Below are 25,035 nucleotides of genomic sequence, written 5' to 3' on the forward strand. Positions count from 1 at the left end.
ACTGCAATATGTTAAAAGGATCTGCATCCTTAAAGGGGCTTCTGAACAAATAGCAAGAGCTCTGCAAATATAACCTGTATACCATCTTCAAACCAGCCCAGAAATTATCTTCTTTCTTACATCTATTAAGGGTAAATTATCACCTCTATCCTCTTCTAGTATTTATCAAATATTCTGTTCTTGTCATCACTGCGACTTTGGACAGACTGGCTGTTCTGCTGAGATTAGAATCCAAGACCATCAGGATTATGTAAGATTTCCGAAATGAGAAGGTTTAAACCTTGCTTCACATTGGAAGCAAGGAATCAAAACAAAGATGCTGCACTACAACAGGTTTAAATTTGATTGTCTATTACTTTAACTGTGTGAGGCTCTACACCACCATCCTAATTGTAAACAGATTGTATGTTCTCTAACTGTTAGGAAGTGATTGCTATTAATTGTTTATAATTTTTAGTTCATCATCATCATCAAATTCTGACATGTACACTCAAGGGAGTGTACAGGTTATGATAGTACTACACAGTGGCATATTTAGGTATAGGCCCGGGCCTAGAGTGGCAAACTTTGAGGGACAGCAGAAATTTCCGGGCTCTCATTTTTGTAATTATATTTATATTACAAATTTACGATATAAATAGGTTATGCATGTAAATCAACGTGTTCATTAAATATGGGGAGGGGGAGCACTTTCTGCGAGCCTAGGGGCAGGAAATACCTAAATACGCCACTGGTACTACATGAAAAACTTACATCATTACCAACTTCATCTCTACAATTTTCCTCCAAATCAATCTGTTACCTGTCAAGACTCCAACCTTATCAGATCTTATATTTCTATCTTCTAAGGCACTTTTTACTATATCAATCCACCTACATCTTGGTCTTCCTCTGGGTCTTTTTCCTGCCAACCTGGCAGAGAACACTTGTTTTGCTAATCTTTCCTCTGTTTAAGTGACCTACCATCTGAGATTAGTTCTGCTAACACATTCCCGGATGCTAACAAAGTCAAGTTCTTTCCTAACATCCTCGTTTTTAATATGATATTGCCACTGATGCAATATCTGTTCATGCCCCTAATCTTTCTCAGGACTCTCATATCTGCAGTCTCTGGTCTTTGGTCAAATGTTTTATTTCTAACCCAGCTCTCAGATCCATAAGTAAAAACTGGTTTGAAAACTGTCTTGTATATATATACAGCTAATTTAGTGTTTGACTAATTTCTCACTTATTCCATATAAATTTATTCAGTTGAGTTCCTGCCATACCAGTTTTGTTGATTCTGTTGTCCATTTCCAGATTTAATTTACCTACCATCTTCACTAAAAATTGTGCCTAAGTAGCTGAAATGTTTTACTTGTTCTATAGGTTCTCTATTCACAATGCAGTTGATAATTTCAATGCTTTTGCCTATTTTCAATGTATTTGTCTTGTTACTGATGACCTTCATATCATATCTATTACAACAGTTATTCAATTTAGCCAGGTAGACCTGTATTGGATTTATTTAGAAGTATAACATCAAAAGCATAAATTAAAGAGCTGAGATTAACATTCCCAACTTTGATATCAGGTTTAATACCAATTTCCTTCATAATGTGAAACTTAATAATAGAGGATAATGTACATCCTTGTCTGACACCAGATTTAACATTAAACTATCTTCCTGTATTTTCTTCAAATCTAACTGCTGACTTACAATTCAAATACTTGATATAATGCCCCACTGACACAATACAAGTGTAGTGTTTTGAACAGCTTTTCTCTTGGCACCTTGTCCTATGCCTTTTCCAGATATTATTATTACAATTCAGGCGACTCCAAGGAGTACTTAGACTCATCGAGGGAGGCCCTAAACATCATGTCCATCACAACTATTCGACATTCACACAGTATCCAGCATACTTTGCCTTGAACTCATTCACTGTCATAGCACCCACAACAGACTCTGGCAGCTTATTCCACTCATTCACCACTCTAAAAGTAAAAACCTACCTCTTACACCCTTACTAACCACACTCTTGCCCAGCTTCCATGGATGTTTCCTAGTCCTCCCACCACCAGTCCTGTTCTCAAAAATATCCTCTGAATTAATCCTATAGAAACCCTTCAGCAATTTGAATGTCTCGGTCATATCTCCCCTATTCTGCCTATCAACCAATTTCTGCAACCCACAAATCTTCAACCTGTTCTCATAAGGTTCATTCCATAGTCCTGCTATTATCTTTGTCACTTGTCTCTGGCTCACAGGTCGTCACGGGCCGCACACTTTTAAACAGAACTTAAATAAAAATAAACTCTGCATTTTTTTCAAGGCAATAGTTATATGTATTGAATTACTATATTTGTTAAATCATTTAATACTGGAAGAACAATATAAAATACTTGATTGATTTAAATATAAGTTGTTAAATTAAATTTAATTACATATTCCTGTTTTTTTTACATGTATCACAACTTAATGAGAACACTGTAAGTGTTCATGTGCGGCAACAAGTTCTTCAAAGTCGATTTTCAATGATGATGACTACTTGAAGGTGGTCATCAGTTAGTTGGCTTCTTTGTGACGATTTAACTGCCCTCACAGTTGAGAAAGTGCATTCACATATGTAAGTGCTTCCAAACATTGATGCAATTCACAAGCGGAAATCACTCAATGCAGGATATTTTTCCCTTGCTACCAGTTTCCAAGTCAATGCCTATCTCCACCCTTGACTGGAAAAAGGGGTCACTTTGAAAGTCACACAACTCCAATTGAATAGTTCCATGCTGCTCTGAAATGTCGCATTTCATTGTGTTGTTAAATATGTCAGTTGTGGCCGCATGTCACTGAAGTCAGAAAATCGCTTAATGAATTGCATCCCTGTTACTTCATGTTGAGTTCATTCATGTGGCATGTGATGTCTGTTAGAAAGGCGAGTACGCTGAGGATCATATAGCTTTATAATTAGTTCTTTGTTTGTCTTTGCGTGTTGCTCTAAAAACTGTTTTATTTCCTTTCTCAAAGTAAAAAACCGTTTCAAACAGCTCCCTCTGCTTAGTCAACGTACTTCTGTGTACAACACTAAAACGTCATATTCTGCCTCAATTTCTGTTAGAAAAGAAAGAAACTTGAGGTGTGTCAAGGCTTGATTTGCACCCTTAATATATATATATATATATATATATATATATATATAAATAATTTTTGTAGTTAATTCACTACCACCACATTCAATGAGCCTGTCCTGTTAGTACCTGATACTGTGTTGTTTCTGGGTTGCCTTATACTTTTTGCTACTTTGGCTGGTGAATATTTAAATATTTCTATGTGACCGGTATGATAATTTTCTGATTCAAAAGACTTGTCAAGTTCATTGCAGTTTAAAATTTGATTAAAGTACTTTCTCACCACCTGATTAGTTGTACTGTTGATGCTGCTCAAATTGCTGAGAGGAATGATATATATATATATATATATGTTAAAAGCATTAAATGACTAAAGACCGAGATTAACATAAAAGGTTTTAATCGCACAACTAGTTTCATCTTACACAGACATCTTCAGGTGCTAAAAAACATAAAGAATTCCAGTAAGAAATTGTAAAGGAACTGGATCTGAACAGTATTAAAAAATGCAGCAAAAACACTGTGTTTCTGCTGCGAGATATTACTAATATCTCACTTCTCCTCTAAAATATTTCTCTGGGAAATCTACATCCTTCATGCAAAACCCCACAGATTTTGTATCCAAACTCAAAAGATATTACAATCAAAGACACGGATATCACGACCAGCTTTGAGTTTCATTGTTTACAAATGTTCCTATGAAAGAAGTACTTTTCCTTTTGGCCTTACTGACACACTGTGTCAACTTCAGTTACTTCAAATTCGAAGACATCACAAATGGTTAAGCAGTAAAAGATTAGAAGATGAAATAGAATATAAAAGAATAAGAGCCATAGCTAAAAGAGAAGTCAGAAAAAGACAGAGAATCATGGAACAAATTTCTTTCTAATTTAGAACATGATTTAACACTGAATTGAAATTAGAAGAATTTCTAAATTACTACACAGAATTGTGGACAGACAAATATTTTAAAAAAGACAATTGGCAAACAATTAACGAAAATGAAAAGGAAATAACTAAAGAAGAATTAGAAATCAGCCTGAAAGAAACAAGAAACGGAAAATCACCTGGAGAAGATAAGCTAGGTTCAGAACTATATAAATATGCAGGAACAAGATTCAAAGGAAGACTTATTATTTTTAAATAAAATTTATTCAACTGGTATCCCCCCCCCCCAATAGAATGGAAAAAAGCAATTGTGATTCCTATCTTTAAAAAAGGTAATAGAGATGACCCTAAAAGCTATAGAGGTATCAGTATACTAAATTCCTGTTACAAAATATATAGCAGAATCTTAAATAACAAACTAATGAAATATTCCGAAAACTTTATTCTAGAAGTACAGAATGGATTTAGAAAAGGACGATCATGTATAGACCTTTTGCCTAAAATTAATAATAGAGAAAAGAAGAGAACATAATTTAGAAACACATATTGCATTTATTGACTTTGAAAAAGCATTTGACAAAGTTAAAAGAAACATATTATTTAATATATTAAAAGAAAGACAAATACCAAATAATATCCTAAAAACTACCACAAGTATATATGAAAATAATCAAATATAAATAAGATTAAATCACGAGCTATCATATACAAGAGAGATAAACCAAGGGGTCCAACAGGGATGTCCCCTCTCAGCAACTCTTTTTAATATCTACTTAAATGAAATAATAATAAAATGGAGTAAAAATTTACATCAAGGAATTAAACTTTCACCTACAGTTAACTTAAACACTCTCCTCTTTGCAGACGACCAAATAATAATCACAAATTCTGAAGATAACTTACAGAAAGCTATTTTAGATCTAAATGAGTTATCCAAAGATTATGGTATGATAATATCAACAGATAAATCAAAAACTATGGCCTTTAAAGGACAAGATCCAGCAAGAACAAAAATAGTAATAGATAACAAGATCTTAGAACAGGTGAATTCATTTAATTACCTAGGATGTATGATCACATATGAAAATGAAAAAGATATAAACATAAAAATTGCAAAATATTTAAAAATAACATGTGTAATTAACTCTATATTTAAACCAAACCTAGTTCAAAAACAAACCAGGCTAAAAGTATACAATACATTAGCCCTACCAGTCTTAATGTATGGAAGCGAAATCTGGACAATAAAACAAAAAGACAAACAAAGATTAACAACAGCAGAAATGAAGTTTATGAGAAAAACTGCAAAGTATACCCTTTTGATCACAAAAGAAACAAAGATATTATGAAAGAATTAAACCAAGAACCAGTAATAGAAAAAATTAAAAAAGATAAACATAAATGGATGGAACACATTCAAAGAATGAAAACAGAAAGATTACCAAAACAAGCCTTAAAGTACAAGCCATTAGGAAAAAGAAAACCAGGACGTCCTCTTAAATGATGACTTCTAAGGCCGGAACAGGCCACTAGGCCTAAATCCTTGATATGCATGATGTTGATGATGATGATGACAAATGTTCTTATGGAAGAAGTACTTTTCCTTTTGGCCTTACTGACACAATGCGTCAACTCCAGTTACTTCAAATTCGAAGACACAATCTACAAGCAAAATTCAGGCCTAGCTATGGGCCTTTATCCCCAGTTCTTGCCAATATTTACCTGGAGGATTTCGAAGAAAAGGTCATTTCATCCTTTTCTTTAAAACCTAAAGTGCAGAAATGCTACGTTGACGACATCTTTCTAATTTGGGAATATGGCCTTGATACCCTCCGGAACTTTCAAGAACACCTAAACAATATACATCCTAATATTAAGTTTACAGCTGAATTGGAAGATAAAGGATTTTTCTTTCTTAGATGTAAACCTATCCCGTTTAAATGAGAAATTCAAAATCACTATTTTTGGGAAACCGACACATACAGACAGATATCTCCATGCTGATTCTCACCATTACCCTCCGCAGAAATTCAGCATCATATATATATACTCTTGGACACCAGACTCGCTTACTTCTTTCGAATGAACAGGATCTTAGCAACGAACTTAATCTTCAAAGCAAATTTCAGTTAAACAGCTATTCAAAGAAAATTATCAACTCCTTTTCAACTCCCAAAGTCGTAACGAAGATACTACAGGTTCTAAGGCCAGTATTTCTATTCCTTACATCAGCTCTCTCTCTCTCTCCAAAATTAGCAAAAATCCTAAGAAAATTTAACATTCGGACCTTCTTCACAACACTGCCTAAGCTACATGTCCTTCTCAGTTGACCAAAGACTAATCATACTGGTCTCAAATATCCAGGAGTTTATCAAATTCTCTGCAATTGTAGCAACCTTACTTTGGACAGATGGAAAAATCAATCGAACTCAGTATCGAAGAACACCAAAGAGACATCGACTACAAAAGAACTTGAGCCAGCACCTTATCCAGATATGTCCTGTTTACAGCCAATTCGAACGAGGAAGGCCTCCCGCATCCAGTACTCTGGGAAAAGTCTAACAATCTTTATCATTCTTATGATGAGATAGGAAGAAAAATTTTGGAGTTAAAAGAAATAATCCTAAACCTTGTTCATGTCAACAGTAATTTAAGCTGCAGTCTGATAAGTTGTAGCTTAAATTACTTAAAGAACAATCTCCACAGTTGGAGATTGTTCTTCTTTTTTAACCTCATCTAGGCTTTGCCTCTATGGTGTTTTTGCTGCGTTTTTTTTTTAATATTGTCAGATCCTTTACAGTTTCTTACTGAAATTCTTATATGTTTTTTAGCACCTGAAGAAGTCCATGTAAGACGAAACTAGTTGTGCGATTAAAACCTTATGTTAATCTCGGTCTTTAGTCATTTAATAGTTTTAACATGTCCCCAAACTGAGTAAATCTTCCTATAAACATATAACGTGTACACTTAATATAGGAAAAAAGAGATATCCTCAGAACTGAAAGATTCATTAATGATACTAATATATAAAAAAGGACATAAATGGAGGCAAATTATAGAGAGATATCACACCTGTCTATGGGCTACAAAACTTTAATACAGTTGATCCTTGAAGAACGCAGGTTTGAACTGAGGGGGGATCCACTTATATGTGGATTTTTTTGAATATATTGGAAAATTTTTTGGCGATTTGCAACAATATAAAAAAAAACTCTCAGATAAACCGCATAGCCTAGAAATATTAAAAAAATTAAGAAAAAGTTAGGTGTGCCATGAATTCATAAAATATATGAAGATATAGTATATATTTTATCATTTACTACCATGAAGTATACGCAAATCTATTATAACTGGTAATTAGTTTACGGAATTAACAACGCATATAAAGTATATTAATTAAAGGTAACTTTAATGAATAACTTCTATATTTCGGCAATGTCACATTGCCATCTTCGGGAACATAAAGATATGGTATGTGCACTCAGGAACTAACACAAAGCAAATGAGGAAGAAAGCAGGAAACTAATATTGTTCCTAAAGTCCTAATGGTGCCCTCTTGTGGGCTAATTTGGTAGTCTTGGCAGTTGGGCTGAAGTTCTCATAATGAAAGTCTCCCAAATTTGGGGCAGTTTCATGCACCCACACTCCAACACACTGACATAATGGTCAGTTTTGACGTCTCCTCCCTATTCACTAATGTCCCACTCAAAGAAACCCTTGAGCTCATCCAAGCCAAGTTTCCTCCCGATATCTCTGCCCTATTTCAGTTCACAATGAACTCAGGCTATTTCGTTTGGCAAGGAAAGTTCTACAAACAGATAGAGGGGACAGCCATGGGTTCACCACTTTTGCCACCCTTGGCCAATTTCTTTATGGAGACATTTGAAGAAAAAGCCTTAAACTCCGCCCCACAAAAACCCACTATTTGGCTTTGTTACGTGGATGATGTGTTTGCTATTTGGCCACATGGCTCAGACGCACTCCACTCCTTCCTAACACACTTAAACAACCAACATCCCAGAGTCCAGTTCACCTTAGAAAAAGAGGAAAACAACACCCTCCCGTTCCTAGACACTTTAATCACACGCCAGCTTGGTGGATCTTTGGTTTTCTCTGTTTACAGAAAACCCACCCACACTGGCAGATACATTCACCAGCAATCCCCCCACCCCCTCACAACAATATGGGGTGATAAAAACACTATATAACAGGGCAAAATTAATCTGCTCAAATGACAAGGCCCTGACTATTGAACTAAACCACATCCTCAACACTTTCTTAGCCAATGGCTATAACCCCAAAAAATCCAAAAAATACTAAAACCTGTAAACCACAACCCCCCCCTCCCCCTCTCCACAATAAAGATTACACCAAGTCTATCACCATCCCCTACATCCAGGGCACCTCTGAAAAAATAACCAATATCCTCAAAAAATATGACCTTACTTCCTGTTACAGACCATATAAAAAGTTGGCATCCCTTATCCGCTCTACCAAAGACCAACCACTTCCCCTAGACCTACCTGGTGTATACCAGTTCCCTTGCAGCTGCAAATTGTCCTACTTTGGCCAAACAAGCAGAACAACAAATATCAGGATTTCAGAACACCAAGACTACATCCGGTTTCACCAGTACAGCCGCTCTGGGCTGGCAGACCATGCCTTAGATACCCACCATAAAATTAGTTGGAAGAAAACAAAAATAATCCATCGCAGCAAGTTTAAATACGAAAGATTATTCAAAGAATCTTCAGCAGCTCTAAAAAACGTTCCTAACCTCAACAAATTTGGGTGCATGAAACTGCCCCAAATTTGGGAGACTTTCATTATGAGAACTTCAGCCCAACTGCCAAGACTACCAAATTAGCCTGCAAGAGGGCACCATTAGGACTTTAGGAACAATATTAGTTTCCTGCTTTCTTCCTCATTTGCTTTGTGTTAGTTCCTGAGTGCACATACCATATCTTTATGTTCCCGAAGATGGCAATGTGACATTGCTGAAATATAGAAGTTATTCATTAAAGTTACCTTTAATTAATATACTTTATATGCGTTGTTAATTCCGTAAACTAATTACCAGTTATGTCTAACCAACATATAAGTCTTACTACTAAAATCTATTATAAAAAAGTTAAAATTTATCAAAACTTACCCTCCCTTGAATATTTTGGAACCCTGATTACTCGAGATAATAAAATTAGTACAGAAATACAAGCTAGAATACATGCATCCAACACATTTTATTCACTACATCATTTACTATGTACCAAAATTCCCTCAAGCAAAATCAAAATAAAAATATACACGCATCATTAGACATTGTTTTATATGGGACAGGATGCAAAAGCCTCGCAATCTTTGAAAATAAAATCCTAAGAAAAGTATTTTGACCTGTAAGAGAAGAGATAGCAACAGGTGAAGAAAAGACAATCAAGAACTATCTGAAACTAAATTAAACTTGCCAAGAAATTATATTCTTTTTTAATCCTTTATGTGCAAGCAATTCAAAGTTTCCATGTGAAGTATCTTCATGGATGTCTCCAATCCAGGTTATTTTAAAAGTAAGGCAATACATCTTTCTGCCACTTGCATAGCGAAATATGACTTCTGCATTAATTCAACTTTGGTATTTTCCTTGGTCTGGCTCCCACTGATGAGACCTAAAATAAAGGTCAAAAACAGTCTGGGTAGTGACCCTCCATAATACATGGCAGGATGTATGAAAGGAAGTGTGCTTTGCATTAGAGCAGTGTTTCTCAAAGTGTGGTACACATACCCTGGGGGTAAGCGAAAGGTCTTCAGGGGATATGTGGCAATTTTCAGCTATGCATCATTAACATGGAATCATTAAGAAAAAAAGAATTATTTTAAATGTATATATTTCTCAATAAATTATATATCATGTATCAATTCTCCTAATCAAATTGCAAGTTATTATCGCCACGACTTTCACGTCCTGGTGATAGTAACTCGCTCCCTGCGGTAAACAACACGCCCTCCCCTACAGCGTCATTATACTGAAGATGCAAGAAAAATAAGTAGTTTTATTGTATCACTGAATAAGGTACAGAGACATTTGCAGTCTGTGTAATATATTTCTCAACAAATAGTGCAATTAGAGACAACTGGAATAAAAATGGGCACTAACTAATGAATCAACACTTCTCCTCCAACAGAAACTGCTGTATAGACTGAAGCAAAACCATATGTTGACGGTACAACATATGGTTTTGCTTGACACCATCCTCATCGCGAATGTTCAAACTAAGAAATATATAGTGAATGTGTTTCAGATATTATGGAATTTGGTTGAAGAGAATTAGCATTTCAACTCAGCTGTTGGCTTGCCTTTGTCTTTGGTTTGCGCGATCTTTTGTTAATACCGCACCAATCATATGAACTTCTTCACAGCTGCTCTATCTCTACTGGCCTACCATTGCTGTCTGTTTGGCGCTCATCTTTTACATTTAAAATTTCCATTTGTGAAGGATTGTTCATTATGTATCTCCAGTCTTGTAAATTACTGGTAATTTTTGCTTGAAATAATGGGAAAGAAGTTGACTTTGATGATGCACACAAGAAAACTGTTCTCGATGCCAAAAGTAGCAATAGTGAATAGGAGCTTCTTGGTAAGTCACACCATTTCAGTTTTTTTTTCTGAAAACTTAAGTTTCCGAAAATTCCTGCATATATCTCGCACCACGATTTTTTAGCTTTAACTTTGGGAAAAAAGTGCAAGTTATATTCGAGTAAATATGGTAATTTTTTTTTTTAGCTTTCAAATTCTTAAGTATGGATCATTGGTTAAAGACTGGATTTATAAAATGCACAAAAGAGAGCAATATAGCAAATACAAGTAGTTGTAAGCAACAAGAAAATGTTGATATTGTATCCGGATCAAATGAAATTGATAAGGGTGTATCATCTGACATCTTTAGAGAACCAACTAGGAAGAAAATGAAAAATCTTTGTAAGTATGATATGAATTACTTGAAATATGGATCTTCATGGATGGGAAATGAAGAGGAACCTATCCAAAATTTTGTTCTATTAAAAATAAATCATATTTTTTTTGTTTACATGAATATAAATTCAAATAAAATAGACATTTACAATGATACTTTATTTATTTATTATTATTATTTTGATAAGGGGGTACTTAGTAATAATGAAAATTTAAGGAGGGGTATGCAGATATCTGAAGTTTGAGAAACACTGCATTAGAGGATGATAAGACAATTGATACAAATTCAGCCTCTATACAGGTAGTCTAGTTGTGAAGATACCTCACATGCAAACTTTGTTTGCTCAGAGATAGATAAAGGATCAAACAAAACCTATAATTTCTTGGCAAATTCAACTTACTTTCTACAAGTGAAAAAACTTTCTACAGTTGTATATGAACCTCTATAGACCTCCAGCACCAACTAAATAAATCAGCTACTGTCTGACATGACTTGGAAATGTGGCAAGAATAGATGAAGAAAGAATAGTTAAATAAGCATTCAGGATGAAGCCTGATGGAAAATGATATACATGGTGTTCACAAATGTTTATCCTGATTTCAACTGGCTATAATATTTTAACAATAAAACTAACTGAATAAATTTTGTTGCAGGTAAACTTGGGCACTCAAAGTTTCCATACTGGTATCTTCAGTATACTGCTGTTGCCACCAAGAGCACTGCTGCTGATTTTCTTTTAAAATAGCTTCAGTACAGGAAAAAGCCCAATGTGTTCTGTGGCTAGCAGAAACAAAATCTCCAGTTACAGTGCAGCGAATGTTTAGGGCACAGTATGGAAAGAACCCACCTGATGTAAAGCTCATTAAGTCATGGAAGACAAAGATTTTAGAAACAGGTTCAGTTCATAAGGGTGCAAGCAGTGGCAGAGCATCGGTTTCCAAGGAGATAGTTGAGGCAGTTCAAACTGCCTTCACCCGGTCACCGCAGAAGTCAATCAGAAGAGCTTCACTAGAACTTCAAATGCCAAGGAGTGCAGTCCACAAAGTGGTATGCAAACGTTTGAAATTGTTTGAGTACAAAGTCCAAATTGTCCAGGAGATAAAGCCTAATGATTGTCCAAGGCGTGAAGAATTTGCTAACCTCATTTTGAACCGCATCAATGAAGATGTTTTTAATAATTAAAATTTAAAATAATAATTTTTTAAAATTAAAATTTTTTAATTTATAATTGTTATGTATTGAAGTCTAACTTTGTGTTCCATTTCAAGTATTCAATGAAGAGTTATAATAGATTATAATCAGAGTAAACATTTGTGGACACCCTGTAGAAGACCATGGCAACGTTGTGGGGGGGGGGGGGGGTTCTATCAAAAAAGACTTAGCTAAGATGGAATTCTGAACTAGAAGAGCACAAATAAGAATGGAAGACATTGATACCAAAGAATCTTAAAAGTTCAGTAAGCAAGAAGGAGAAGAATGTCAGTATAATAACTGCTTCTTAATTAAACTTATTGCATTTACCACTTTCTTTTTACATAGGTTTATTTCATTTCCTTCTTATTTACAAAGCTGAATTAAGTAGCACTTAAGAAATAAAAACAACAACTTACATTGGAGGATATCCAACTGCCAAAGATGCTGCTATATCTGAAGTGTTCATTGTGCTGGGTGATATATAAATAAAAATTAAATTCAGTTTAATATAAAATATTCTTTAGAAAATTCATTAACTGAATTAATAATAAATACTTGTATATATTTTGTTTAGCTCTACTACATAATTTACAAGCATTTAGGGTATTTATTCAATTTTTAATAAATATTATTAGGACTCTTCCCTAAATACATGTTGCACTCTTTAAGTTGGCCAAGTGAGTGCTTAATGTATCCACTCTACAGCCAAGAGGCTGCAGATTCGAATCCTACCTAGGGCATGGATGTTTGTAATTGTCCTTCCAACTCTGTGGAAAGAGATTCTGTGACTATACCACTTCTACAAGAAGGCTTCACTCCCCCCCCCCCAAAAAATAAAATAAAATAAAGAAAGAAACCCATGAGGTATGAGAGTGACAATACCGAAACCACTAATGTCAAATGTGAATAACTCACTCACTCTTGAAGTTGGGAGGAAGACATGTCGCTTGCATCACTGAAAGAACAGAGTACAATTATATCTGGACACTTTGGGACTTGAATAATTATTTTATCTAATTATAATCAGAAATATCAAAACATGAAAGTCAGAACTAAAGTCAGCAAAGATCAAACAAGGAAATGCTACTAACTAAACTTGATAGCTAATAAAATGTATAATCATTACTGTACAGGCACCTCTATGAAGTCCAAAGACTCATCGCAGGAGACCCAAACTATCCACACACTCTCTCATACCTCTCCTTGGACCATTCCACTCATTTACAAATCCCTAACCAAAAAATCTAGTCCTCACACCCCCTTACTAACCACACCTTTATTCAATTTCCAGGAATGACCCCTTGTTCTGGCCCCTCCAGCCAAGTGCTGAAACATTTCCCCTGCATCAATCCTATAAAACCCTTTAAGCAACTTACTGTTTTTCTCCTATCAACCAACTTCTGCAATCTACATACCCTCAATCTATCTTCGTAGGAAACATTCCACAGACTGCTCCCCATCTTGATCACTTACCTCTGAATCTTCTCCAACAAACCACATCCCCAGGAAACCAGACTTGAGCACAGCAATCCAGATGTAGATGTTGTTGTGTGGGGTCCCTCAATTTTCCTCATATGTCCCTTAGGACTGGCTGAGACCTCCAATGAAGAATTTTTAAATATGTATTTTTGACTGTAGATCCGGGTGTGTGTGTGCATGTTCATAAGCCAGTTTGCCTGTTCTGAGGGATGTAGATGTATCAAGGCATCATAAAGAGGAATAACAACCTCCTTATCTTTACTTGTCAGTGTGTTCTTCAGTAACCAAGTAATCTTATGGGCTACCTTAGCAATATGTTCTCTCAACTTCTCACACCTTTCTTATTATATACCCTCCACAGCATTTTCTTCTTCTGCAGCTCGTGCTTAATATTACTCAACCATCTAACTCCTACCTGATTAACCCTTCTTACCTTAAGTATACAATTTAATATTGATTCCTCTAAATGACTCTTAATCCATCTATAAGTCGCTGAAAATGTTTATATTAAACAAAAGGTAGCACAAAATATTTGAATGTATTAAGACACACTAATCATAAGTTAATAGGCACCATAACATCATTTATTTCTTAATGGAATGTTAGACAAACAATAGAGAGAGGATTAAATGCAAGCAGAAGAGAAACATGAGAGGTTCCATTTCCTTTTCTCCATACAACACTGATTTCTTAATAACAAGGGCTGACAAACCACACAAAAATGTGTTTGCATAAAGGTTGTGTATCATAATCTGCCAAAAAATTATCTCTTTCCAAATGAAAAAAAAAAAACAGAAGATTTACTGAATATAAGTTTTTAGGTCTGCAATCAATGAAGATAGACTGAGAAGGGGAAAGGTACAACTTAGCAGTACTTCTTCAACCAGAAATGAAGTCCATGTCCTGATGACATTTCTTACCGGCATTATCCTAAAATAGGCTAAGGCAGTTAATTCCATGATACCATGCCACCTGCCAATATTCCCAACATGCATAGAATTTTCCTTCCAAACAAAATAGACTGAGTTCATGGTGAAGTGAAATAGGACTGCACAATCTAGCTATTTCATTTGGCAAGGAAAATTCTACAAATAAATAGAGAGGACTGCCACGAGCTCTCCACCCCTGGTCAACTTCTTTATGGAGACGTTTCAAGAAAAAGCATTAAACTTTGCCACACATAAACCCACTGACTGGCTACACTGGATGATGATGTGTTCTCCATTTGGCCACATGGCCCAGATACACTCCATAATTTTTTAACACACCTAAACAATCAAAACAAACAATCTGCTACCGCCCTTATGCAATGGTACTATCTTACCTTCCTTCCACTCCCTGGGTACCTTTCCTTTCCTTTCATTGAAAAGCCACATCAACGGAGTTGTCAGTTCTTTAGCACATTCTCTCAAAACCCGTAGTGAAATACCATCTAGTCCTACAGCTTTACTGACATCCAGAGTGCTCAGTATTTGGAAAACACTCTTCTCTTGCACTTCTAAACCTTGAACCTGCCCTATCTCTCTAGTATTAAAACCTATTTCTCCAGGATGATATATCCAATAAAGTGTTCATTGAACAACTCCACTATGCCCTCTGCATCAGTGACTCTTCTCATTTTTATCCCACAATGTCACTCTTCCACAATAATTTCTCCTCCTACTGGCCACATAGCTAAAAAATTCCCTAGGATTTTCTTTGGATCTTAGTGCCAATTTCTTCTCATATTCCAGTTTTGCCTTCCTCACCATACTAGTCACTCTAATGGATCGAGTCTTATATTCTTCATGCATCTGCTCTTCACCTATCTCCTTATATCTCTTCCATAATCACTTTTTCACCTGCAGTTTCTGTTTGATGTTGTTTGTCATCCACTTTACACCAAATTGTGTCTGCTTGTTCACTCATGGAATAAAGCTTACTATTGCTGCCAACAAATATTCCTTCACAATTTCCCAGGCACTAATTATATCCTGTCCTTCCAATTCCACCCTCCATGGAACTGCCCCAAGTTAATATCTAAGACTATTATAATCACCTGCCTTATAATTCCACATATGTTCCCTTTTCTTTGATACTCCTGCATGTCTATTCATCTTCCAAGTCAAAACCACATGATCACTCTCTCCAACTGAGGAGGGGAGAGATGTCATCTCAGTTATTATCAACTCTTCTGATGCTATGACCAAATCTAAAACTCTTGAACCTCTTGTTGCCTCTATTACATGTTGCCTAAGACATTTGTCCCTCAAGAATTCTAGAAATTCCATTCTCTTATTACTACATGCATTTTCCTCTTCCCAGCTTATACTGCTGTAGTTAAAATCTCCCATAACAATCATTCTTCTTGCACTTGCCAAGCTCAGCTGCCTAAACATCCCCTGCTCCTCACCCTCTGTACTCCTTGGCTTGTAGCAACACCTCCACTAAATATCCTGTCTTGTCCACCTCTACCTCACACCATATGCTTTCAAAACCATTAGTGTCACTGCCTTCCAAAGCCTCCTCTTCTCTTAGAAGACATAAGTCATCACTTATCATAAGCAGTACTCTACCACCACATTTTCCCCTCCTATCCTGCCGAAAAATGCTATACCCTGCTATTTCTATTACTGTTATTATATCATCTTCCATCAACCACGTCTCAGTGATCCCAATAACCTTTGGCCGGGCTGCTGCTATCAGCACCACCAATTCATCTCCTTTATTCCGGATACTCCTGCCATTAGTATAAAGCATAAAAATGTCACTGCTTCTATACTTATCATTATCCCCCTCCAGACCCCAATGGACAATTATTTGCTTGTGTTGGATCCTTTCCTGGTTTTGAGATAGCAATGACAACTGACTTATGTCAAGAATCTGGAAACTCTTCCTCTGCAGGTACTCTGTTGTATATCAAGAGAATGATTAAACATCTGCCATAGAAGATGGCAGATGTTTAATCATTTCATAATAGATGTCATCAGGCTTTATTGCACTAGGGTGAGACAGTAGAAGATATCTTTTTAGCTACTCCTTAACATATAGCTAATTTTATGGCTCAAGAACATTGGTAGAAAATTTAGCCTTTGTTTCCTTTGCTGTTCTTTCAGTATTAAAAATTCAGGAGGATAAGAAACTGTTGCTGAGATTCTAGCAGAATTTTCTCCCAAAGTGTCTGCAATAACTTTTGAATCAAAATAACACTTCCATTATGGCCTAAGGTATACAAACAGTGGGTGTGTGTGTTCCATATTACCCTTTCATTTGATTAATTGATGTAGTAAATTGGATCCATGATTGTTTTTGACTCTTATGTCTCACATAACATGCTTTAGCACAAGAACGCTTAAAAACCATTAAGTTTGATGTGGTGAGGTATCTATGAAATATATCCCATGCTCTGTATTGATCTTTTTTGTCTGTCTGGCATTCTGGGTACCACCAAGGCTTTGGATAGAGTGGAAACTGAGATGATGTTTTCAAGATGGAAGCTGCTGATGTCTGGACAATGCACTCTGCTATATACTTTACTGCTTCATTGATAGTGTTTGACTGAGAGGATCCGCATTAAATTTTGCAAGATGAGAAAGTATTCCAGTCAGCCTGGTCCATTTTCCATATGGGGTATATGTGGGGGAACATTATTATTACGGTGATTCCAGAGGAGTCCTTAGACTCATCGAGGGAGGCCCTAAACATCATGTCCACACAACTATTCGGCATTCTCACAGTATCTATCATAACTTGCCTTGAACTCATTCACTGTCATAGCACCCACAACAGACTCTGGCAGCTTATTCCACTCATTTACCACTCTAAAAGTAAAGAACCCGGCTCTAACACCCTTGCCCAGCTTCCATAGATGTCCCCCTAGTTCTCCCACCACCAGTCCTGATCTCAAAAATATCCTCTGAATTAATCCTATAGAAACCCTTCAGCAATTTGAATGTCTCAATCACATCTCCCCTTTTCTGCCTATCAACCAGTTTCTGCAACCCACAAATCTTCAACCTGTTCTCATATGGTTCATTCCATAGACCTGCTATCATCTTGTTCACTCGCCTCTGGATCCTCTCCACCTCCTTCTCATCCAGAAGAAACCTAGGTGACTAAATCTGGGCACAGTATACGAGATGAAGTCTTATCAAGGCTCGGTAGAGAGGAACAATAACTTGCTTGTCTCTGCTCGTCAAAGTATTTTTCAACAACCAGGAGATGAGCTGATTTAGCCACTTTTGAAATGTGCCCCCTAAACTTCATCTCCCTATCCACCAACACTCCCAAGTCCCTGGCCTCCTCAATCTCCTGGAGTACAGTTCCACCAATGTGGTATACTGCTGCTAATCTTTTCAACCCAAAATGCATAACCTTACATTTTGTCACATTAAATTGACATCCATTCTCCTTAGCCCAGAACTCCAATATATCCAAATCATCCTGCAAGATTTTGACATCTTCTGCATTCACTATTGCCCAACCCAACTTTGCATCATCAGCAAACAAACGAACTGTTCCTCTTAAATCCTTCCCTATATCATTAATGAACAAGCTGAACAGCAGTGGTCCAAGAACAGAACCCTGCGGCACACCACTAGTCACAGGCCATCTTTTGGACTCTACTCCTGAATAAACTACTCTCTGATATCTCTCCATCAACCACCAACCTATCCATCTCACCAACTCTATATCCATTCCCATATGTTGCAGTTTACGGACTAGAATTCCACCCATTATCCTGCCAGGTCCAGCAGCATCACTGTAAACCAATTACCCTTATCCAGTTCTGCCGTCACTGTCATAAAACTTGAGCAAGTTACTGAGGCATGATCTACCCTTCACTAAGGCATGCTGTCCCTCGTACAGTATCTCATTTTCACCATATCATTCCTGTATTTTTCCCTTGACTACTTTCTCCAGGACCTTGGCAACGACTCCTGATATGCTGATCGTTCGGTAATTTGAAACAGTAGTCTTGGTTCCTCCTTTATGCAGTGGAACTATTTTCCCCTCTTTCCATGCCTTCGGGACTAAACCAGACCCAAGACATAGATTAAACAACATAGTCAAGGGCACTGATAATTCTTTAGCCGCTTCACGTATGACCCGTGCCGGTATACCATCCAATCCCACAGATATATTCATATTAAGGTTCTGTAATAGACTATTCACCACCACTTCATTCATCACAATTCCCGTATAAACTAATGGTTCCTTCATTCTTTCAATGTCACCACCTGGATGATATACTCTTGCAAAGTGCTCACTTAGTAATTCCACTATATCGATTGATTCAGTGACCTCCTTACCACCGGCATTCCTTAAAATCATTCTGCCATGTACAGTTTTTTTTTTTGCTTGCAGCATATTGTTTGGGATTCTCTTTAGCTAGTTTCCTTTCATAATCCGCTTTTGCTTTTCTTACCACACTCGTTACCCTTCTGGCCTGTGCTTTATACCATTTGTTTGCCTCCAGGTCACCATTCTCTTTAAATTCTCTCCACAGTAGTTTCTTTTTTTGCAGCTCAAGCTTAACTATTCAACATTCATGCAGTATCTATCATACTTCACTTTGAACTCATTTACAGTCATGGCACCCACAACAGACTCTGGCAGCTTATTCTACTCATTTACAACTCTCCAAGTAAAATACCTAGCTCTAACACCCTTGCTAACTTACCAAGCTTCCATGGATGGCTGCTAGTCCTCCCACTACCAGTCCTATTCTCAAAAATATCTTCTGAATTAATCTTATAGAAACCCTTCATTTTTTGAATTCATAATTTGAATGTCTCAATCATATCACCCCTTTTCCACCTATCAACCAATTTCTGCAGCCCACAAATCTTCAACATGTTCTCATAAGGTTCATTCCATAGTCCTGCTATTATCTTTGTCACTCGTCTCTGGCTCCTCTCCACCTACTCCCCCATCAAGAAGAACATCTTCCCCCCATATCTGGGCACAATAGTCTAGATGGGGTCTTATCAAGGCTCGATACAGAGGAACAATAACTTGTTTTTCTCTGCTCATTAAAGTGTTTTTTCAGCAACCAAGTGATTTGATAAGCTGATTTTGCCACTTTTACGATGTGTCCCCTAAACTTCAACTCCCTATCCATCAACACTCCCAAATCCCTGGCCTCGTCAATCTCCTAGAATACAGTTCCACCAATGTGATATATTGCTGCTAATCTTTTCACCCCAACATGCAAAACCTTACATTTTTCAACATTAAATTGACATCCATTCTCCTTAGCGCAGTCCTCCAAACTATCCAAATCATCCTGCAAAATTTCGACATCCTGAGCATTCACTATTGCTCTACCCAACTTTGCATCATCCACAAACAGATGCACAGATCCTTTTCTATATCGTTAATGAACAAATTAAACAGTGGTCCAAGAACAGAACCCTGCAACACACCACAAGTCACAGGCTGTCTTTTGGACTCTACTCCTGAATAAACCACTCTCTGATATCTCTCCATCAAATACCCTCCTATCCATCTCACCAACCCTATATCCATTCTCATATGTTGCAGTTTGCTGATTAGAATTCCATGTGGTATCCTATCAAACGCTTTAGCAAGGTCCAGTAGAATCACTTTAAACCAGTTAGCCGTCACTGTGTTATAGAATGGGAGCAAGTTACTGAGGCATGATCTACCCTTCACAAAACCATGCTGTTCCAAATACAGAATCCCATTTTCATCTATCCAATCTTGTATTTTCCTCTTGACTATTTTCTCCAAGATATTAACAACAATTCCTGATATGCTGATTGGCCTGTAATTTTCAACAGCAGTCTTGGAACCTCCTTTATGCAGTGGAACTATTTTCCCCTCTTTCCATCCCCTTGGGACTGACCCAGACCCGAGGCACAAATTAAACAAAATGGTCAAGGGCACTGACAATTCTTTAGCCACTTCACATACGACACGAGCTGGTATACCATCCAATCCTGCAGATGAATTGACATTGAGGGTTTGTAATAGACTATTCACCTCCACTTCGTTCACCACAATTCCTGTATAAGCTATTGGTAAAATTTTTCGAAACAGTTTTTCGAAAAAACGGATTGGGATTCTCTTTAGCCTGTATGGCTAATGTTCTTTCATAATCTGCTATTGCTTTTCTTACCACACTTGTTACCCTTCTGACCTGGGCTTTATATCGTTCATGTGCCTGCAGGTCACCTTTCTCTTTAAATTCCCTCCACAGTTGTTTCTATTTTTACAGCTCAAGCTTAATGGTGTTATTCATCCATGTAATCCCTACTTGATTTATTATTCGGACTCTAGGTATACAGTCAGCCATTGCCTCCTGCAAAAACTTCTTAACTGCCTCCCATGCACTATCAGCATCCAGCCCTTGCAGTTTTACATGCCATGGCACTGAACCAATCGAACTCCTAAGTTTGCCATACTTACCAGCCCGATAATTCCACATATACCCTCTCTTAATTGTAAATTTCACACCTTTAGCCACCTCCCAAGTCAAGACCCTATGATCACTCACACCAATTTTTGGCAATATTCGTTACAGTCAAATCCTCAGTACATGCTGTCACAGATAGTTATCCCTTAATAACCACATAAAATCAAATTCCTTCCTCCCATCTGTCCTCTCCTCCTTCCAATCAATGTTACCATAGTTGAAATCTCCCATAATAATTACCCTCCTTCCACTCATTTCTTCTATTTGCTTATGCATGCTATCTCCATCATCTATTCCATCACCTGGTCTATAGCAGCACTCAATTGTATATTTTGTTCTGCTAGCCTCAATCTCACACCATATGGCCTCAAATGTGCTCTTTTCTCTATCCTGCAATTCAACTTCTATTCTCCTTGGCTGCAGCTCATCAGCTATCATCAATAATACTCCTGCCCCATTTTATTCTCCCTGTCACTCCTGAATTAACTCAGCACTCTGTGGTAAATAAATTGAACATACTGTAATAAGAAATCCCACGGAGAGGCAAATCGCTACTGCTTTTAGAGCAGTATTAAGTTGGACATGATGGAAAGGAATATGACTACCCACTAGGATAGCTACTCCTCCATGAGCAGGACAGCCTACACCTACAGTTCTGTCCTACTGTACAACAACTATAATTCCTAAAAGTGGGGTCCTCATTGGGTCTTAAATACGTTTCCTGTAGAGAATGTTTCTTCAACAAAATCTTAGGTGGTGCTCAGCATTTTCAAAACTATAAATGTGAATGCAGTAGTGGAAGGGGAAGGCATGTGGGCCTTGGCAAACTGGGAGCACCTCTGACAAAGTTCTAAGGGAGTGGAAAAGAGGATATGTTAGTTCCATTACATAAATGGCTCCAAGACAAAAGTAGCAATTATAGACAGAATTAGCATCTCAGGAATGATGATTAAAGAACTGGAAAGTTGGTTAAAGGTAGAATTCAGGAATAGATAAGAATATCATATTCTATAGGGACAGTGCAGATTGTAAAAGATAAGTCCTGCCTTAGTAATTTATTCACATTTCATAATATTGTGACAGCAGAACTGGATAAAGGAATCAGTTATCCCATGATACTGTTGGACAAAGGCATTTGACAAAATACTACATGGAAAAACTATTACATAAGTTACAGCAAAAGAGAATGGATATATGAAACTGGTAGAATAGATAGGAGGGTGACTGACAGACAGGCATCAGAGGGTGATGTATAGTAGAATGAAATCAAAGGGAATAGGGTGACTAGTGGAGTGTCACTACATCTAATTTCTACATCATCCTCTTAAATCTTTTTCTATGCAGAAAAATATTTAAGAGGAGAGGAGGGGATATTCAGTAGTTTGCTGAATATCCCCTCATGCTGACGATGTAAAACGAGAAAAGCAGTAGTATATTAAGTGTGCATATATTCTATAGGATGATTTAAATACATTAGCAGTGTGGTAATGGACAACCAATGGCAATTTACAATTTACTTTTAATCTGCTATCATCAATTATAGGAAATTGATGAGGCTAAGGATTTGGTCGGCAGATTTGAAGTTCAGAGGACATAGTGCAAAAGTTGGCCAAATGATCAAAGAGGTTATCCCTCTTTATAAGGTTACGATTCAGCCACATGTTGTGGCTGAAACTTGCATCATCTGACATTCGAAAAAAGTGAATCAAACCAGTCAAAGAAAAAAAAAATGTTGGCTTTTGACTATGTCTGGCACTGAGGCTTGCTAAACAAATTGCTATCCTTTGGTCTCCCTTCAATTCTGTAATTGAACAGCCAGATTTCTCTGAGTCATGGAAGATAGCTCTCTCTCTCTGTCTCTTTTCAAACTTCATCACCAAAGCAGGAGTTGGAGACTGATTGCAAAATCTCAAAGGTATCCTTACAGGAATGAAGCACTTCACTTATTTCACTCGAAAATCACAGCCACCATCCAAGCATTGGATATTGAAAAAAATGTGCCAATGCAATAAAAGAGAAAAAAAAATCTCTACATACCATGAATGACTCAAGATGAAGACTCCAGCTGCTGGCTCCACCTATATGACAGCTCATAACAGCTGTAAAAGAATCATCACTAAATCCAAATCAGACTTTGAAAGGGCCAATGATGCAAACTTGCCTCCTGTTCAAATGGCAGTTACTCCTACTGGGTCTCTTGCCAAGGATATTGGGCACAACTGTTGCTCACCCAGGTTTCCACCACTCTCACATCCAGATAGTATTGTAGTCAACACCACCACATATAGACTAGGCTGACTTACTGGTATCGCAATAATAAGATATGTAGGCTGATTGAGAGTCAAAAAGAAATATCTGATAAACAAAAACTTTGAAGAAAATAGAGATCAGAAAAAATCAGCTGATATGTATCATAAATACCAACCACTATTATAGGTAAACATTACCAGACTGGTTTCAGTTTGAGAGTACAAGAACATTGGAAGCAATTTTAGTGCGAGTAGATATAACTGATGCCAGCCAGTGGATGCGAGCTGTAATGAAATAGCACGTTTTCACATGATACATGCAAGTTTAAAAATTCCAGATGTTGAAGTAGGATGTTTCTTTTTTTTTAAACCTCTAGTCTTGAATTGCAAGCAGCTTGGTGGAAGATATTTGAATAAATTCCAGGAATTTTTGATTACGTACCTTTTACTGTAATGCCATTCGGTTTCTATTCTTTCGATAAATGTTAATCAAATGTTAATGATACATTAGTTTAAAAATAGAAAGATAGTAATGCTGTCTTCTATTAACATGAATAGTTTTCTTTTAGACATCTATAAAAATTAATTGTAGTGTGAGGCGGAAAAATTAAGTGAAACGAGTTTATCTCACACTTCAAATCTACAGTCTACATTTCATAACTGACATGAATTTAATGTATTAATTTTCAAGAATAATCCAATGATTCTCGAAAATTAATTATGTGCCGTTATTCAACCAAAAATACATGGCAAATGACTGTCACTAAACCTAAACTAAAGAATCTTGATATATATATATATCGTGATTTTTACTTGGTAGAAAATATTATAAATTATTTTAAATGACTGATACTGAGAGATAAAGAGATGACATGGTTTATTTAAAAAGATACTACTAGTTTACTAGTTTCGTTGAATGGATCAACTTCTTCAGGTATCACAATCAAAGAAATATACAAAAAATAAGACTTAAAAATTGCATTAACAGTATTAGTCCAAAAACACAGTAGTACATTTTGAAAACAGTAATGCGAGCTTGAGTTCCAAATAAAAGATGACTACGTGCTGTCACGAGTCAACCAATGTGTGCATCAGAAAGATTGAAACTTAGGGAGTTACTGATATGGGAAGAATCTAAGGCAATTTTTCTGGACTCGACAATCTTTCTTTCAAGTTCATCATAGCACACATGGATATTAGAAGTTTGTGTCCAGTCCACGATGTTTTGGCAGCCTTCATCTGAGTTAATGGAGAAAAGAACGTGGCTAGAGAGAGCAATGGCTCTAGTCCTGTTGTAGGAAATATCTCTACGGTGTTCTTCCAAACGTAGAAGGATGGATTTAGCAGTTTGGTTGTAGTATGGCTTTTCACAATCACATACGATCTTGTAGACTCCTGGAAACTGAGTTGGAAGATGTTTATCTTTAGGTTTACTAAGTATGGAGCAAAGTTTTGGGAGCGTAGTCATTACTAATAAAATGATATTTATTTAAAGAGGAGATTTTTAATCAATCTCTTTTTCTAACAATTTTTTTTTTATTCCGCATGTACCTATATATGCACAAGGGTTCACTCCGATTGGTGCAGTGACCTCCTTTTTTATTTCCTTTTATTTGGAACTCAAGCTCACATTACTGTTTTCAAAATGTACTAGTTTTTTTGGAATAGTACTGTTAATGCAATTTTTAAGTCTGTTATTTTTTGTATATTTCTTTGATTGTGATATCTGCAG

At 36.6% G+C, this 25,035-nt stretch overlaps 1 protein-coding gene across 4 annotated transcripts in view; it reads right to left on the reverse strand.

Annotated features, from left to right (window-relative positions):
• LOC150107475 (zinc finger protein 385B-like) overlaps positions 1-25,035 on the reverse strand; it is a 139,558-nt gene that overhangs the window by 112,643 nt on the left and 1,880 nt on the right. For all 4 annotated transcript variants that reach the window (XM_090391322.1, XM_090391321.1, XM_090391323.1 and 1 more), the window contains exon 2: positions 12,572-12,625. In XM_090391322.1, the coding sequence (XP_090247448.1) occupies positions 12,572-12,621 (50 nt within the window). In that variant the 5' untranslated portion in view covers positions 12,622-12,625. The remainder of the gene's footprint in view (positions 1-12,571; positions 12,626-25,035) is intronic.

The sequence above is a fragment of the Typopeltis vanoorti genome, chromosome 4, assembly GCF_054136105.1.
Source record: "Typopeltis vanoorti isolate ZY-2024b chromosome 4, IOZ_Tvanoo_1.0, whole genome shotgun sequence".
Lineage (NCBI taxonomy): Eukaryota > Metazoa > Arthropoda > Arachnida > Uropygi > Thelyphonidae > Typopeltis > Typopeltis vanoorti.